Source organism: Fringilla coelebs (genome assembly GCF_963513975.1).
Source record: "Fringilla coelebs genome assembly, chromosome: 28".
NCBI classification, from domain to species: Eukaryota; Metazoa; Chordata; class Aves; order Passeriformes; family Fringillidae; genus Fringilla; species Fringilla coelebs.
Window position 1 is genome coordinate 3147997 of NC_140054.1, and position 18422 is coordinate 3166418.

Here is an 18422-nt window from a genome sequence, read left to right on the forward strand (position 1 = left end):
GATGGCAAAGTTCACCTCAACAGCGCTGGGCAGGCGACACTGGCCCCACTCTTGAAGGTCCTGGCGTGTGGGGTGGTCCTTCTCCTGAATTTCAGGGTCTCCACTTCCCTCTGGGGGTAGGCAGCAGCCAGGCAGCTCTGCAGCCTCTCCTGCAGGATCAGTAGGATCCTGCTGCTCTCTGACTTCAGCCAAGATTGCTAGCAAACACCCTCTCTACTGTCCCTGTCCCATTAACAAGGTGTCTGGGGCCCTCTGCATCTGCTCATGGGCAGCTGCACACCCTTGGGGGTCACTTTGCTCGCCCTGCATAGGACCCTGCTGCTGATCCTAAACCCCCCTTAAGCTGCACTCTGAATCCTGCACCATCCCAGCACAGGCATTTCAGTAAAGTTTAAGTACTTGGAAACAAGATTCCCCCTTTTCCCAGAGGAAAAGCACTTAACCTGTGCACTTAGAGAGCTGCATCAAGGGATTGTACCCTACCCTGCCCAAATCCTGTAGGTCTGAGAGACCTGCCAGCTAATTGTGGGTCCTGGGAGTGGTGCTGGAATGGGGGACCTCAGGAGCTGGAACAAGAGGGTTTTAGGCCTCCTTAAAACCCCAAAAATTCTGCATTGACTGAGGCACAGGGGCTGCTCTGATCAGTGACCTGCTTGTGGCACAGTCTCCCTGCACCCCCTCTGACCTGTTAGCTCCAAAGTGCTCTGGCAATGAAATGCTTCTTGCCTGTGTATGTAAAATAGTAACTACATGTTTCATCTCCCAGCCTCAGGCAGGGAAGTGGGATTAAGCTAAAGGCAGCTCATGTTTTAGATGATTCTGTTTCACATCTGTGGCTCTCTACTGCTGAAGGCAGAGCCCAGAGGTGAGCACACAGAGCACAGGTGGAGCTGCCCAGGTAGGTTCCTGCCACCACTGTCCTCTGCTGCCCCCGGTTCCTTAGAGAAAAAATTGCAAAATATTAAAAAGTCTTTGTGTCAGCCCCCTTTGGTGCTGGTGTGTGGAGTGTGGCTGAACAGAGTGTGACCTGTGGGAGGGCAGCAGAGCTGGGCTGGGTGGGTTTGAGCCCTTGGAGCCTCGTGTGCTTTCCCAGCGAGGAGCCTCGGCGGTGCTGGCCCTCAGGGAGCAGTGCCAGCCCTAACGGGGTGGATGAATAAAAACCACGTCATTCTACCACAGCCGGCCCTTCCCACGCTGCAGTGCCTGTTCTGGTACAGTAAAACCGCAGTTCAGCCTTTGGGGTGTGTGTTTAGTTTGTTTCAGTCTCAGTGTATTCACATCCAGGGTTGTTCTATCGCAAAAACACAGCCCAGCACCACACTTCTTGAAAGGTTTGGTGCTTAGAGCGTTTTCAGGCCGTTCCCTTGTACTTTTGTGAGCAGAGAGGGACTGGGGAAGTGGTACAGAGCTGTCACTGACTGAGACCACTCGGGTTTTCCCTGTCTTTCGACCTGCATCTCCTACATCTGTGGAAAGAGCTACATCCGTCTCGACAGTGCAAAAAGCTCTGGTGATGTTTCACAGCACTTACTCCCACACTCCGCATTAATTGAGTTGAATAACGGCTTTGTGCTGGGTCGTCTTGATATTCATAAAAAAAAAATTCAAGAGGCTACTAAAAATAAGAGCATCAGGCGATTTTCCGTGGAAATAATCCTTTCCCATGTCTGCCGACCCCAGAAGTTCCCCCTCTCAGTCCCCCTTTCCTTCCGGGAGGGGCCAGCCGGAGGCGCGGGGTTCGGGCCGTGCCGTGCCGTGCCTCCCCCGTCCTCCGCATCCCGCCGCGCAGTACCCGCTCGGCCGCCGTCCCTGCCGGGCCAGACCGCTCCCACCGCTGCTTCCCGTCCCGTTATTTCCGGCGGCTCCCGGAGCGATAACGGAGCGGCAGCGGGGGCGGCCCCGCTGGGGGGAGCCGCGGCCGCCGCGCTCATCGCCTTGCGACAGCCGCCCCGAGCGCGCAGCCGCCGGGAGAGCCTCGGGCTGCCGGCCCCGGGCCGGACATGGACCAGTCGGTGGCCATCCAGGAGAGCCTGGCGGCGGGGGCGACCTGCCGGATCGTATCCTTTGATCGGCCCCGGTGTGGCGGTGCCGCCGCGCTCCCAGCTCCGGGCTGTCTCCATCGCTCCCGGCTCCGGGCTGTCCCCGTCGCTCCCAGCTCCTGGCTGTCCCCGTCGCTGCCTCCCGTTTGCTGCCGCTGCTCCCTCCCGCCGTCCCCGTCGCTCCCTCCGGGCTCTCCCCGTCCTCTCCCTCCGCTCCGTCCCCGCTCCCTCCCGCCGGTCCCCCGCCCCGATCTTCGCTCCGTCCGCCGCGTCCCCGCTCCTGGCGCTGTCGCACGGTTCCTTGACCCGCGGCCGCAGGCGGTGCAGGCCCTCCTGCCGTCGGGGGACAGCGTGGAGAGCCGGCTGCTGGGCCTGGTGGAGTGCCGCGGGCACCACGCGTGGGTACCGGAGCGCGGGGCGGGCAGGGAGAGCGGCCGAGAGAAATCTGCGGGTCCCTCAGGAGCCTCCAGGGCCACCTGAGATCCCCCTGCCATCCCAAGGGCTTTCCCAGTAGGGCAGCAGTTTGAAGGCACGGTGCCTTGATGTTGTGGGTGGTCAGTGAGGAGCCCCAGCCCCATGAGCTGCTCTGCTCTGCTCTGCCGGTGATGTGAACATCTTATTTAAGTGATGGGGGGAGCAGGTGGGTGGGCACTCGGTTGAGGAGTTGGTTTGGGATTTGCATGAGGCTGTGCTAGCAGGTGCTGCTGGGTGGGATGGGTGTGTGCTTGTCTGTCTGCAGACATGCGAGAACTGAGGAGGCTTTGCCTCCGTGCTGCCCTGTGCCTGCAGGATCTACGTGTACACTCACCGGCGGATGGCCATCACAGCTGAGGACGTCTGGCTGGAGAGAGTGATCCCCATCACAGATGAGTTTGCAGTGGAAGAAGGTACTGACACACTGTGGTGGCTCAGTGGCCAGTTCCAAAGAATGGGATCAAGGGGTTTGGTGTCCATATTCTGCCGTCCTGCTTCCTGAAATTTGCAATCTATTCTGCTCTCCTGCTTCCTGAAATTTGCAATCTATTCTGCCTTCACATTTTTCAAGTTTGTTATCTTTGGTGAAACGTGTGCACCCCATGGCATTTCTGGCAGGGCCCTGTGAGGAGCAGAGTACCTCTGTCCCACCAGGCCCCAGCCACAGCCCCTGCCCAGCAGGTTTGTTCTGCCTGCCTCTGTTCCTGCAGGGAACGTTTGGAGTTTGGAGAAGCATCAGTGTGATCTGCAAATCTGTTGCTTTAGCTTTCAACTGAACTTTGTCTTACTTTTGCAGTTGTACTGGACAGTGACCTTCACGTCATTGGTGAGTTCTGTGGTTTCTTTAGTGCCTGCATCACAGGTGCTCCGGGGCCTGGGCCAGCTGCATGCACTGGGGCAGGACTGGGGGGTTCTTGGCCCAGGGGAGCTGACTGGGGAGGGGTTGTGCCCTGTGGCTCCTGGGGCAGTTGCCATGCTGTTGGCCATTGTTACCTGCATCCCCATGAGCATCCCCATTCAACCAAGGGAACTAATTTTCCATATACTTTTAAACTGCTGCTGCTGGAAGATTAATTATTGTCCCTGAACAAGCAGAATAAAAATTTTATAAATTATGATTTTTATATTTTAAGTGGCATTCTCATGTAAAACTTTGGGAAGGAGCATGGTCAGAAGGCACGGGGAGATGTTGCAGAGCGCAGACTGTGCAGGTTTGTCAGCACGACCCACCGGAGCTCTCTCTCCCGATGTCCGCAGGCTCGGACGTGACTGTCCAGATCGGCTCAGCAGACGATCGGCTGACAGTGCAGCTGCCCTTCGGCTCGCACACGCGCACCTTCCTGCAGGAGGTCAGCAGGTGCAGCGCAGGTACGAGCTCCCTGCCTGCGTTCGTGTCGGGTCTGGCGGTGCAGCTGCGGCGTCTGTCCGTCCCTCCCGCCTGTGGAGGAGCGGCGCCGGCTTCTCCCTGCTGGAACTGCCGTGGCTCGCCGTTCCCCGCCGCCAGCACCCCGCCGGCGATGCTCGGCGTTCCGGGGGGCAGAGGCAGCGGCTGCTCCGCGGGCCCGAGGCCGAGCGGGCGCGGGTGCGGCGCTGCCGGGGGCGGATCGGGGCGGGCTGGGGCGGCGCTGGGGCCGGGCCGGGCCGGGGCCGTGGCGCCGAGCTGCGGCGATGTCCGCGGGCGGGCGGCCCCGCCGAGGTGAGCGCGGGGACCCGCCGGGGTGGGCGGGGGGGCCGCGCTGCCCGGCCGTCTGTCTGTCTGTCCGGGGAGGCGAGGCCGGGGCAGGGCTGAGCGCTCGCCCGGCGCTGCCGGAGCCGTGGCGCGGCCGGGGCCGGGAGGCGGCGGGGCAGCTCCGGGGCCGCGGGCAGCGGGCGCTGAGCTGCTGCCGGGCGCGGACAGCCGGGGCTCCGCTGGCTTCGCCGCCCGGTGCCCGCCCGGTGCCCGCCCGGTGCCCGCCCCGTGCGCCCGGGTCGGCTCCGCCGGGCGGGCCGCGCTCTTCCGGCGCCTCCTCCGCTGGCTCCGCCGCTGCCGTGCTCGGTGGTTTCCCGCTTTGCAGAGCTCACGTGTGAGAAGATTCAGAGTTAAGCAATTCCTGGAAGTCAGTGTGGGGTTCTAAACCTGAATGTTGGCGTTTTGCTGGACCCTGCTGCGTTTAGGCTGGACTGCTCTGGTTGCATGAAGGCTAATAGAATTCTCCTCTTTGGATGCTAAGCATGAATCCTGTTTATCCAGGAGATATGATACATTTTCCTGCTGTTCTGTAATATCACTGCACATTTTTAACATTAATGCCTTTATTACTGCTTGGATCTCATTTAACTGCAAATCCTGTGCAATGGAGACCTGCTGTAATCTCTGCATGCTGCTCTGTATTTCAGTGCTCAGTTCAATTATTGAACAAGGTCATTATTCCACTTCAGAGTGCTACCATATAGATCCCTCTACTACAGAAATCTGTGGCTAGATATCAACATGTCTAAGGAAACAGCCCTTTTCCAAAGCTAATCTCTTTCTTAAGACAACCTAAAGCTGATTTCTGCCCATGAGGTCAGAATGCAAGGTGTGATGTGTAATTCTGATCTTTGGATCAGGTAGGAGTTGTGACAGCAGCAGGGTCACACATCTTTCCGTTCTGCAATCTTGCCTTCTGCACAGTGGTGAGTGGCATGGACCCATGTAGGTCGTAAAGCCTGGGAATCTGCTCTTTTCTTGGCACAAAAGGAACCATTGTCCATTGAGGTGAAGGTTCAGGTTGGTTCCTGTCACTCACTCTCGAGGGATGTTGCATGGTTGTTAGTGGGAGAGCTTGCAGAGGTCCAAAGAGCAGTAACTGAGCTCTCAACACCCATGGAGAAACTGCTGTGTCCTTGGGCCCACCCTTCCCAGTGCATCTCTGTGTGCTCCTGCTCAGTTCTGCTTGACTTGAGCTGTGTGATCTGCAGTGAGGTTTCAGTCATGTGCTCTTCTGCATCCAAGCTCTGATAAATCCTCTTACACAGTCTATTCTCAGAAGGCTCTTGGGCAGAAGAGGTTATCCAGGCTGAGAGTTTGGCCACTTCTTGTCATCTGGTTTGTATCCCGAGGGCCTGGGTGAAGTACTGCAAGTTCTATTTCTGTTTTGTGCTCGTGTTCTGCAGAATGTTCTGTGACAGCAATAACATCTTATTTTTTCTGGGTTGTGTTCACTGGAGAGCTCAGCTGAATGCCTAGAACCCAAGAGTCTTAACAATTTCTACATCACCATTAGATTTGTGTGCTAAGGAGCATGATTTTAAGATTGCTGTTTTTGCATCTTAAACACAGAGACCTCCCCCAGAATCCTCTTTTTTAACTGTTATTTTGCAACTTGTAGGAGCAGAATATTGTAACTGAAACAAAATGCTGAAAGACTGGTCAGATTTTGCTAAGGTAGTGTGACGTGTTCAGTGTCACTTGTGTGGTTAGTTCGATTTGTGTGGTAGCAGCCCTGTTACTGTTTTAGGAATGTGCAGTCTGCTTTGAGGCAGATGTTTCTGCTGAGGTTCAGTGGGTCCCTGGTGTGACTCTTTATGGCCCTTGAGGTGTCTTTACACCTGTGCCTTGCTGGCTATTGGCAGATAGGCAGAAACCCTTTAAATGGTCCTGTGGGGTTTGTTTGTTTCTCCTTTCCCCTCCTTTCTTTGTATTTCCTGTCTTGCTTCAGAAAGGAAAAATCTGCTATTAACATAAATATTTCAGATTCCTGGGGTAAAACCCTGGATTTTGTGCTGCTAAGTCCTGCTTCAGTTTAGCTGTAAAGGAGAGCCAGCAGCAAGTGCTGCCACAGAGGACAGTGCTGCTCTCTGTGGCTTCTGTCATTCCTTCCTCTGCAGGGGAAGCTGCTTCATCACACAACACTTGGGTCAGAGTAAGCTAAATCTGTCACATAGCTGAAAGAGAGACTGTGGGGTACTTTGTTTTTCCACACAAATCTAAATGATTTTCTGCCCACAGATTTTTGCCAGTGTTTACATAAGCATGTTGATAAATGGAAGAACACTTTGTGTTTAAAGTGAAACTTTTTGTTGGTTGTTTTTTTTTTTTTTCTCCTCTAGAAGTGGTTGGCTCTGAAGGTGTCAAACAAAATGGGAAAAAAGCTGCAGTCAGTCAGAGCTGCAGCCACGACAGCACTGACAGAAGCTCTCCCAGGTCAGTGAACAGAGTTGGGGGGGGCTCTAGAATAGAAGCTGGCAACTTTTTGAGATGAAAATCTGCAAGTTCTAGTTAAGAGAAAAAAAAGTTCAGCATAAGCATGCTGTCAAAACATTAGTGGAAATTTCATTCCACTCCCTCTCCCTACAGTCCTCCCTGTTTGGGCATATTTTGGATGTTTAGTGGGACAGGACCTGCTAGCATTGTTTATTTTGAATTCAGAGAGCTTTGGCTTAGAGCCACTGTGTCTCATAGATACACTCTTAAAATGCTACAGTTTCATTTTCCAGTTCCCAGGACTTTGTGGACCCTGATGCAAATCATTCTGAGTCTGTCCGTGTGCTGTCCTTGGCACTGGTATGCTGGCTTAAATTTATACCATCCCATTGCTGGTGGGAATTCCCAAGCTGTGGCATTATTCCTTTGCAAAAGGAGTTTGCAGAGCCAGGAGACACAAAATAAAACTACCTCTACCTCCACCCACTCTGGGCAGAATTGGAAGATTTCCACCAGAAGGTTTTATAAACAAACACAGTTCTTCATTCTCTGGCTGAGGCAGAGGGAGATGAGATTTGCCTCTCCTTGCTCCAGTAAACAAGGGAGATGTACAGGTTTTGTGTCATTGTCCAGGTGTGAGTAAGGCCTGCTCTGCATCAACAGGCTGCACCAGGATGGTGAAAACCATTTGTTATTTTAGTTAGTTAAACTGGTTTTGTCTGGAGATCTCAACCCTGTTGAGAAATGCTCTTTTCAGTCATCTTGGCTTATCCCAAGTGTTACCTGTCTTTAGTGAACACACAGAAAAATGTGAATTAAGGCCTCAGTGGCAGAAATATGCTAATTAGGGTGTGGGGATAGCCTGGGCCTCACCTGTGGTTTTGCTTTCATTTGCAGACAAAACAAAGTCAAGCCTGAAGTGAGAACGGAGCAGGTTCGGGCCTCCCGTGTCATGGCCTCAAACAAAGCCTCAATCTTATCAGAGCCCAAGTTTGGACTCAGAGATACTATTGTTAAATCTCAGCTTTTACAAATGCAGGACTCCTACACACACATCCAGAACTACAGGTAATGATCATTCCTTAGAATTAATTAATTTTGTGGGCTGTAACTTAGCATAGACTGTCAGAATAACTCGTCTGTTATTTCATCCTGTGTCCCCACAAACAGGAAATTCTGTAGAAAAGTATGATCCATACCTTCCAGAACAGTTTTCTTTCCACGTTTAGGCATGAGCAGAGCAGAATTTCATTCATGTCTCTGTCAAGATTTGCCTCATGGCTCTTGTGGAGGAAATGCCCCTTTTGAAATCACTTTTTTTAGACAGTGTCTGGAAATGCATCAGCTCTGTGCACTCCAACCTTCTCCCTCTCCATTTCTGTCCACTACTTGTCCATGTAGTTGTTCCAATAAGCTCATAAGAAAGAGCTTGAGTGAAATATATAATTAGGACCAAAACTTTATTGTGTTTGAATCATTTAATGCATCTTATTCTGTGAATTTATCATTTCAAGCTGCTACTGCACAGCTGCAGCCTTATTTCCGTTACTTCTTTAACACTTTGTGTATAACAGCATGTCCATCTGTAAAGGTGCAGCTCTAGTTAGATAATTTTAGGGATTTAAACTTTGTCACCTTTCTTCATTTTCCCTGGCAACATGTTAGTTATATAGAACATTATTTATGGTTAATAAACATAATATGGTTAATAAACAAACTGGTTAATAGCAGGGCTGTTTCCTGGGCTCTGCAGGAAGTTTGCTCTCCCAGTTTGCAGCTCTGGGGTCCTGTCTCTGTCTTTGCAGGGTTTTTGTGGGGACATACAACGTGAATGGGCAGTCACCCACAGAGAGCCTCCAGCCTTGGCTGAGGTGTGATGCTGAGCCTCCAGACATTTACTGTGTGGGGTGAGTGTCTGTCCCTGGCCACCCTCACTCACCTGGGCTGTGCAGGTGGATCTGTCACCCAGAGGAGTTCAGCCAGGACACCACAGGAATGTTGGCACTGGTGTAGTGCATGCACAGCTCCAGGGTGGGTGTGTCCACAGCCTGTAAGGGTTGTTGGTCTGGTAGGGTTTGGCCTCCCAGTGTTACAAAATCCTTAATGCCATTTGATGTAATAATGCCAGTAATTGAGCTTTACAATTGACATACATCTGCAATCAGCATAACTGAATTTGAGTTTTCAGTTATAAATTTAGTGAGTATAAGTGATTTAGTTCTTTGCCAGAGAAGGGGTTGGAGAGCTATAAAGAAGTGCATGCATCCATGGGTTCCTTCCTCTAACACAGTTTCCAGGAGCTTGATCTGACTAAAGAAGCCTTCTTTTTCAATGACACACCGAAAGAAGAAGAATGGTTTAAAGCTGTAACTGATAGTCTTCACCCAGATGCCAAATATGCCAAGGTAAATGTGGCTTTTGGGGAGGTGTGAGTGTGGAATCATTTCCCACTTGGCTCTCTTTTCCCTTTGCTTTCTCCTGTTCTCAGTGGCCGTGTCTTCAGAGGCTGTGCAGGTTCTGTAGGTGGTGTTTCTGTGCAGGGGCAGGATGGGAGACAGAGCCAGGCTTCCCCACTTAAAGGGAGCTCCTGCTGTCTTGGGGAAGGAGATTAGGAAGTTCTGTACCTACTTCCATGCCTGTCTACAGTGTATGGTGGAATGAATTGTGAAGGTATTTTGGTAGGAATACTGCTTTTGGTTTAGCTCCTGCTCCATAGGTCTGCTTTATCTCTTGTCTCTGCTGTTGAAGGGAATCTCCTTCCATGAGCCTGTGTCTGTGCTGTAGCTCTTGCTTTGGGCTTCAACTTTTCTTCACTGATGTTGCTCCCAGCTCCTTCCTGGGCTGTGCTGCTGGGGCCTGTGCACTGTGAGCCCTGCTGGTGCACTGGATGGTCCTGAAACTTTCTTTTTGGTGACCCATGTTGTGGATGGATGTGCCTTCTCTCAGCAAACCTCTTCCATTGCAGCATTGAATGGACTGGGTTTGTTTTTCAGGTGAAACTTGTGCGGCTGGTGGGGATCATGCTCCTGTTGTATGTGAAGGCAGAACTCGCTCTGAACATCTCTGAGGTGGAAGTTGAGACTGTGGGGACTGGAATCATGGGGAGGATGGTAAGAATGGCAAATGTGCATGAGAAGGGGTGAGATTTGGATGCAGTAGTTATTCCTCCAGCTAAGGGCTGCCTCTAGAAGCAGATAGTCCTATCCCCATGCCAGCTCAGGGCACTGTGAGAAGGAAATGCCAGCTGTGCACCAATGTTCAAAGCAGTAATCACAAATTAGGATTTTCAGCCTATTCCTCCCTCTGGAATTAAACACTCTGTCTCAAAATCTTCTGGCTTGTCCACTGCTAGTAACTCATCTGCAGTGTAGAAGCTTCTGACCAATGTCTTTCTCTTTCAGGGTAACAAAGGCGGCGTTGCCATCAGGTTTAAATTCCACAACACCAGCGTGTGCATTGTGAACTCTCACCTGGCAGCTCACACGGAGGAATACGAGCGGAGGAACCAGGACTTCAAGGACATCTGCTCTCGGATGCAGTTCTGCCAGTCGGATCCAAATCTGCCCCCTCTCACTATTGGCAAGCACGAGTATGCTTCCCATCTGGCTGGGGGAGTCATGGCATGTGCAAGGGAGCACTCTGGGAATGTGCTGAGGGGTCAGGAGAGGGCCCAGTGCCATAAATGTCAGCTGGAGGGGCCAGAAAAGCTTTACCTAGTTTGGACAGGTCACTTGTCACCTTATGATCTCCCAAGCCTCGCTTTATTCTCAAGCCTGGAGTGGGGATGGGGCAGGAATAAGCACTGACTTCCCCAGCTGTGGGATTCAGTCACTGTGGAGCAATAACAGCACCAGTCACGAAGGGATAGTGACAAACATGCAGAACAGTGATTAATAACAGCAAAAATAGAAAAGACAGCTTTTCTGTGAAGTTTCCAGTGTTATTCCTGATGTGAGCAGGGATGTTGTGATGGGGAGAGTCCTGGAGCTGCAGAGTGGAGCTGCTGTCCATGGCTGGCTGTGCTCTGGGGCAGCTCCAGGCCTCTGCACATTGTGGTGTGTGTTCTCTTTCAGTGTGATCCTGTGGCTGGGGGACCTCAACTACCGTCTGGAGGAGCTGGATGTGGCAAAAGTGAAGCAGCTTGTAGAGGAGAAAGCATTTCCAGAGCTTTGCCAGTATGACCAGGTACTGGTGCTGAGGGTGCTTGGTGCAAACCACACAGCTCCTTGGCCTTTTCTGTGCTCATCGTCTCCCCTTTACTCCATATGGAAATTGTGCTTGACATTATCTAAAATTAAAGTTTTCATCTTTTCTTCTTTTTGTAGCTGAAGAGGCAAATGAAGGCAAATGCAGCCTTTGAAGGCTTCACAGAAGGAGAGATCTCTTTCCAGCCAACATATAAGTATGATGCTGGCTGTGATGACTGGGACACAAGGTACAGTGATTGTCTCAGATGTGATGTTACAAATGGCTGATGTTATCACTGAGGGAAATAAAAACAAGGCTAAAAAATATTGCAGGTCTAATAGGAACAGTTTAAATAGGAACAGTTGTGAGATTATTTCTGGTTCTCTCCCTTTGCTCCAAAATTCATCTCCTGTTTACATCTATTTACCTTGTTTTTCTCCCATAGCTATTTGTCAGATACTCCTAATATTTTATTCCCAGTAAAAATCCTGTTAGGTTTCCTCTTAGAGGTGATTCATTAACAAAGTTAACGAATCCTTTTAGCCTAGTTTAATTCTTCTTCTCTAGTTTGTTGTTTTTTTTCCTCAAGCAAAATTTTTAGGATTTCATTTTTGCTGCTGTCTCCTGTACTTGCTCAGGTGAGACCAGCCAGGGTTGATGCTCTTCAAAAACCTGTGAGAACCATCCTTCTTGTAATGCTCTACACAGAGCAGCTCCTCTTAGCAAACCAGGAACTTCAGCTGCAAGTGCAGAAATTAAATCTGTGCAGCTGTCAGTGAAAACAATAAATGCAAATTTTAAATGTAGAGCCTGAGTTTTTGTTTTTCATGGCTCTCATGGTCAAAAATACCTGAGTATTGCTTTGTGTGTTAATTGTATCTTGCACCTTTGAAGAAGTAGGAAGTAAAGCATGAGCTTTAGAAATACCTTATAGTAGACACTCCAATGTTTTATATCTATGTGAAGAAACTGTTAAAAATACCACTTTGATAGAGAATGAGCTCCAGGCCATGGGAGGAAAGGCTGATCTCAGGGTGAGCAGAGTTCTGCCCTGTGTTGTTGCTGCATCTGCACTGTGCCAGGAAATGGTGATTTTCCCCTCTGTTGTAGTGAGAAGTGTCGTGTTCCAGCCTGGTGTGATCGGATACTCTGGAAAGGGCAGAACATTGCCCAGCTGAGCTATCGCAGCCACATGGCTCTGAAGCTCAGTGACCACAAGCCAGTGAGCTCTGTGTTTGATATTGGGGTAAGTATGTCAGTTCTGGGTGAAGTAACTCTGCTGACCTCATTCCCTGGGTGCTGATTTCTCTCTCCTGCTCTTATGGCATCTGCAGAGAACAATGGCTTGAAAGGTGGGCTGGATCAGATATGGAGATGGGATTGTTGGCCACGCTAAGCAAGGGTTGTGTAAATGATACTGCAGTTAAGCTGGACAAGGCCTGAATATCTGTCAGTGTTCTTTGGGGACACTTTAGTGTCTTCTCAAACTCCTTTTTTTTTCTGAGGGGAAAAAAATGGTTGATCCAGTAGTGATTGAGTGACTCTTGTTAGTTATGGCAAGGTCCTTTACTGTTGGATCATGAGAAGATCTTGGAGATTCGTGCTCCAAACAGCTCTGCCCATTCCCTGTGTTGTACACTCTAGTGTGCTGCTAAAATCAAATGACTTCCCATGTTTGCAGCTGTGTTCCAGCTGTCCTGCAGAGGCACATCAGTGCTGGCTGGTGCAGTGTGTGTCCTTTTCAGGTGAAGGTTGTGAATGAAGAGCTGTACCGCAAAGCCTTTGAGGAAATAGTGCGCTCCCTGGATAAGCTGGAGAATGCCAACATTCCCTCGGTGACACTGTCCCGCAGAGAGGTAGGGCATGGTCATGTGCCAGCACTCCCTGAGGGAACTGAGCAGCCCTAGACCCCAGCAGATCCTAGACCCTTGGGTCTGGTTCCAAAAAGTAGAATATTTTGACTCCCAGTTGCTCTCTGTTCGCAAGCCCCAGGAATCTTTGTTCCTATTTAGATGCTGGTGAATTCCATTCACAGTCCAGGGCTGAAACACAAGGTGTGAGGTGGGAAGAGAGAAAGTAAAAACGTGGTTTGTGACCCTTGCTCTGACTTGTGCTTTCAAACATAAAATATTAAATCACAAGGGTCTGGAGAAGGTCACAAAACCAGCATTTGCTTTGTGTGTTGGGACTATAAAGATAAGCCCAGGAGACTTTCGAGGCCACAGCTATCTCATTCTCAATTTTATTGTAGTTATTTGAGGGCAGCATTTGTTTTAAAGGGTCCCCTGATGGAGAGGACTTTGGCATTCAGAGTATGCACGTGTGATCCTTTGCAGTCCTGGAGGAGATGGGGGTGGGAGCAAGGGGTTAATCTGCTTGTCTTGCTGCTTAATAATTAAACCACAGAACAGGAATTGCTGCTCAAGCAAGGTGGAATTGGCTGATGATGTTGACTGACATTTGTTTCTAGATCCATTTTAAGGATGTTAAATACATGAAGCTGCAGGTAGAGAGGTTTACAATCCGCAATGGCCAAGTGCCCTGCCAGTTTGAATTTATCAGCAAACCAGATGAGAACACCTACTGCAAGGAGTGGCTGATTGCTAATCCCAGTAAGGGCTTCTTGCTCTCAGGTGAGCTCCTCCTTGTCTCATGTTCATGAGCTGATGTTGTCCCCTTCTGGCTTAGTTCCCTCTGCACTTCTGAGAGTGCTGTGCCTCTTTGCAGGCTGTTGGTTTCCGACTGGTTGTAACTGAGTCTGGGTTTTTTATCATCTTCTGGCAGATGCTGAGATCACAGTTGAGCTGGAGGTGTTTGTTAATAAATCAACAGCTACTCGCCTAAACTCTGGAGAAGAAAAACTTGAAGATATCTTAGTCTTGCATCTTGTCAGAGGAAAGGATTATTTTCTATCCGTAACAGGCAACTATTTGCCAAGTTGCTTTGGGTCTCCCATCCATACACTGTGTTACATGAGGGAACCAATCCAGGACATGTCAGCAGAATCCATTCGGAGACTTGTGAGTTAAAGACAAGATTCCCTTCCAAACACACAAGAGCATTAAAACTAGATGCTAAGGCCTGTCTGTTTTTATTAAGAAGTCTCAATTCTCAGGTATAAGCTTTGTGAAGTATTTTTGCCGAGTTGAATAAGAACTTGGCTAGCTACCTTTTGTTTGTCTCCCTCCTGCCCACGCTGCCCTCCCTCAGACCCTGATGCCAGTAGACATGAGTGATGATCCTGCCCAAGATGAAAGGCCTATGGACATCCCAAAAGAGCTGTGGATGATGGTGGATCACTTGAATCGCAACGCTTCCCAGCAGGTTGGCACTGGAAACACAAAGTGAGATGTTTGCATTGGGTTAAGTTTTGAAGAAGATACTGGTCATAGCAATCACCACGAGCTGGGTGTGTTTGGCCAAAGGCAATGGGAAATAAGTGGTCCTGATGCCCCAGGTTGTACTGTTTGGTGCTAGTGATCGTGTCTGTGTGTCCAGGGGTCAGCAGTGTCCAGGTATCAAGCAGACTTGGGTGGTAACCACCAATCTGGAGAGACTTTCCAGGCAGATTATAAAGACATTGCTGTATTTACCCACAATTCTTCTATTTTCCTTGGATTGATACAGGGCTTTCTTTGCAGGAGGACCTGTTTCAGCAGCCAGGCCTCAGATCTGAATTTGAGCAAATCCGAGACTGTTTGGACAAAGGAATGTACGATACTTTCTGTATCCTTTTAGACTGATGTCCAGGAAGGCTCACCATGCCAGAGTGCCAAAACTGAGAGAGGTTTTTAAGCTGCTGTCTCTCCTCCTGGGCTCCCTGAGCTCTGCATTTCCTCGTGGCTCTCTGTCATCCTCTGCTGTGTGCTGGCAATGTCAATGACTGACACATGTGCCCAGCTGCTAACAGCGACAGCTCGTGTGGAGGCCAGGGGATCAACCCAAAGCTGTGAGCTGTGGGCAGAGTTCTGGGACACCTAACCCAAAGTTCATCATGTTTCAGCAGAAATAGGACCAGCCTAGGTTGTGCTGCTCTTCCTTAACCACTGGATCAGTGGGCAGCAACCACTCAGTGGCAGAGGCCCTGCTGCTGTTCCTGGAGAGCCTCCCTGAGCCTGTCATCTGCTGCAGGCTCTACAGCTCCTGTCTGGAGAGTGCCAGCAACTATGGCCTGAGCTGCCAGGTACTGCTGGCTGCCCCAGGGACCAGCTCCACTGCAGAGGGAGGGCAGGCAAAGTGGCTTCTGGTGACACCAGTTCAGAGGGTGGGCAGGCAAAGTGGCCTCTGGTGACACCAATGCCATGGGGAGGGCAGGCAAAGTGGCCTCTGGTGACACCAGTTCCAAAGGGAGGGCAGGCAAAGTGGCCTCTGGTGACACCAGTTCCAAAGGGAGGGCAGGCAAAGTGGCCTCTGGTGACACCAATGCCATGGGGAGGGCAGGCAAAGTGGCCTCTGGTGACACCAGTCCCTGAAGGAGGGCAGGCAAAGTGGCCTCTGCTGACACCAGTTCCAAAGGGAGGGCAGGCAAAGTGGCCTCTGGTGACACCAGTCACCCGGTTTTGCTCTCAGTAACTTAATCCTCTCTTAATAGAAATGATCTGGAACTGGTGATTTTAGGGTATAAAGAGCTGTTGGCACCTGCAGACGGGGGGGTTTTGGGGGCAGGTGCAGCTGGAAGGCGTTGCTGTGTCTGCAGTATAAATGTTGGTGGTTTTCCCTCCTCAGATTATCTCTGACCTGCCAGTGTTCCATAAAAATGTGATTTTTTTTTTCCCCTCCTCAGATTATCTCTGAGCTGCCAGTGTTCCACAGAAATGTGTTTGAGTATCTGATGGCATTTCTACGAGAGCTGCTGAAGAACTCAGGGAAAAACCATTTGGATGCAAATATTCTTGGTAAGGCCTGCAAAATAATCCTCTCTTCAGAGGGGCTGCACAAAACACTTCATGCCTGAGTGCAGTGGTGGTTTGTAGTGCTTTGAACTTTTTATTATAAGCAAATAGTCAAAATAAGCAAATATTATAAGCAAATAGACAAAAAAGCAGGAATCTGGGAAAGCCACCCAGAGATGTGAGGTGTGAAAAGCACCAATCACTTGTTTTTAAAATTTTAAAAGTTTAATGATAATAAAATGGTTTTAAAAATAGCAACATAATTAGAGTAATAAAATTTTTGGACAATTTGGATTAGGAAAATATGAGACAATAGAAACAAAGAGTTACAGATGTCCGGGTACCTTCTTCTGGGCAAAATAAGCCAAAAAAGGAGCCACATTAACAGAGGATGAACCCTTAAAAGCAACAGCCTGTTGCATATTCATACACCTCATCCATGATGCATCAATTCCATTCACACACAGGATTCTGTCTGGGCAGTGTCAGCTTCTTCCTCTGAATCCTGACGGCGTCTTCAGGGCTGAGCAAGGTGGGAAGAAGTTCGTTTCTTCTGATAATGGAGCAATAAATTCTTTTTCTCTGAAAGATTCAGGTGTTCTGTGGCTGCTAGCTCGCTGTGAGTCCTTTAAAAAAGTATCTTACATAGCATAGTTCTATTTTAACATTTTGTTATCACCTCAAACTATATTTAACACGCTACTTAAGAGAATTAATACAACACTACTTTCTAACACAACACAGATAATATTCATTTGAATATTTGTGAAAAGCCAATCATAAAATACACATTTTTCACACTGGGAAGAGAGCCTGGCTTGGGAGCAAGGATAAAGCTGATAATCCCCATGTGAAAAGTGCATATTATATGGCAGATATTTACTATATGAATCGTGTTGTATTGATTAGTAGTGCTGTATTAACATTTTAATAGGTTTTGTAGTTAAAAGGTAACTTTTGTAATTAAAACAGGACCTGTGTAAAGGGAAAGCCACACGGACACACAGTGAGGGCAGGACATCCAGTGTGAAAAATGCCAATCACTTGTTTTTAAAATTTTAAGAGCTTAATAGTAGTAAAATGGTTATAAAATAGTAATATAATTATTGTAATAATAATTTAGATGTGAAAAATGCGGATTTTATGATTGGCTTTTCGCAAATATCAAAATTAATATTATATGTGTTGTGTTAGAAAATAATGCTGTATTATTTCTCTTAAGTAGGGGGTTAAATATAGTTTTAGGTTATAACAAAATGTTAAAATAGAAACTATGCTATGTAGGATACTTTTTTAAAAGAAAGGACTTGCAGTGAGCTAGCAGCCACAGGACACCTCAATCTATCAGAGAAAGAGAATTTATTGCCTCATTATCAGAAGAAATGAACTTCTTCCCACCTCGAAGGTGCTGTCAGGACTCAGAGGAAGAAGCTGACACTGCCCAGCCAGAATCCTGTGTTTGAATGGAATTGATGCACCATGGATGAGGTGTATGAATATGCAACAGGCTGTTGCTTCTAAGGGTTAATCGTCTGTTAATGTGGGTCCTTTTTCGGGCTTGTGCTGCCCAGAAAAGGTACCCAGACTGTCCATAACCCTTTGTTTTTATTGTCCCATATTGTCCTAATTAAAATTGCCCAAATTATTATTACTCTAATTGTATTACTATATTTATAACCATTTCATTACTATTAAGCCTTTAAAATCTTAAAAACAAGCGATTGGCGTTTTTCACATAGACAATTAGGATTTAGGACAATATGAGACAACAGAAACAAAGAGTTACGAACATCCAAACCTGCTGTCTGGGGGTTTCTGGTCTGCATCATCAGTGCAGGTACTAACTGCAATGTCTGCTCTGGGGGAAGTCTGAGTGTGGCCTCCTCTCTTGAGATGGACAAAATGAGGTCTCACTTGGTGATAAGGTGCATGCCGTGCTAATAAGGCAAACAATGATGCACCTTTTTGATAGCAGTTTAGAGACAATGAAGTATTTTGCCTCGCATTACTTGGGGGCCGTATGAGCTGGCATTACGGTCCGTAACACGCTACTTAAGAGAGTTAACACAGCGTTACCGCCTAACACAAAACGTATAATATTAATTTGAGTATTTGCAAGAAGCCAGTGGTAAAAGAGGCATTTTTGACCCTGTGTGCTTTCCCCACAGCCAGCGTGTTCGGGGGTTTGTTGCTGCGGCCTCCTCCCGGCCACCCCACGCCCGACATGGCGGAGAAGAGGAAAGCGCAGCAGTTCATCCACCAGTTCCTCCTCAGGGAAGCGGATTTGCCATGACGCAGTTTTATCTGACTTGTAGACACTGAATCACTGTAAAAAAAATATTTTTTTCTTTTTGTACATTATACTGGCACTTTTTTTGTGGATATCGCGGTGTTTTATACAATCTGTGGCTTTCGGAGGCGGAGATCAGGCAGTTTGACACCTGATTACGCTGTAAAGTACATAAAGTTTCCCAATAAGCTGCATGTAGACGAGATAAAAAAAAAAGAGAGCTGATATTTACACTGTATTTTATTTAACTTGTTAAAACGACGAGAGTTTTTAAATCCCCACTATTTAAATAAAAAGATCTTTCCGCGGCCTGTGCCCGGTGTCGCTGAGGGCCGTGAGGCGCGCGCGGCCGCCAGGGGGCGCTGCGCTCCGCC

General features: G+C 48.8%; 1 protein-coding gene across 8 annotated transcripts; it reads left to right on the forward strand.

Annotated features, from left to right (window-relative positions):
• Positions 1 to 1862: 1862 nt before the first annotated feature.
• INPP5B (inositol polyphosphate-5-phosphatase B) lies at positions 1863 to 18357 on the forward strand. 8 transcript variants are annotated; one of them, XM_084222567.1, is made up of 22 exons: positions 1863 to 2057; positions 2358 to 2437; positions 2829 to 2926; positions 3310 to 3339; positions 3771 to 3881; positions 6585 to 6678; positions 7576 to 7746; positions 8484 to 8585; positions 8969 to 9083; positions 9672 to 9788; positions 10080 to 10267; positions 10752 to 10863; positions 11004 to 11113; positions 11977 to 12112; positions 12612 to 12722; positions 13337 to 13499; positions 13651 to 13886; positions 14077 to 14190; positions 14508 to 14592; positions 14922 to 15049; positions 15650 to 15761; positions 17927 to 18357. In XM_084222567.1, the coding sequence occupies exons 1-22, from the start codon at positions 2001 to 2003 to the stop codon at positions 18049 to 18051; spliced, it is 2595 nt and encodes an 864-aa protein (XP_084078693.1). In that variant the 5' UTR covers positions 1863 to 2000; the 3' UTR covers positions 18052 to 18357. The 8 variants fall into 8 exon arrangements, with proteins under 8 accessions (XP_084078693.1, XP_084078694.1, XP_084078695.1 ...); XM_084222568.1 differs by having other exon boundaries at positions 6588 to 6678; XM_084222569.1 differs by having other exon boundaries at positions 1980 to 2057; positions 2358 to 2414.
• Positions 18358 to 18422: the final 65 nt, after the last annotated feature.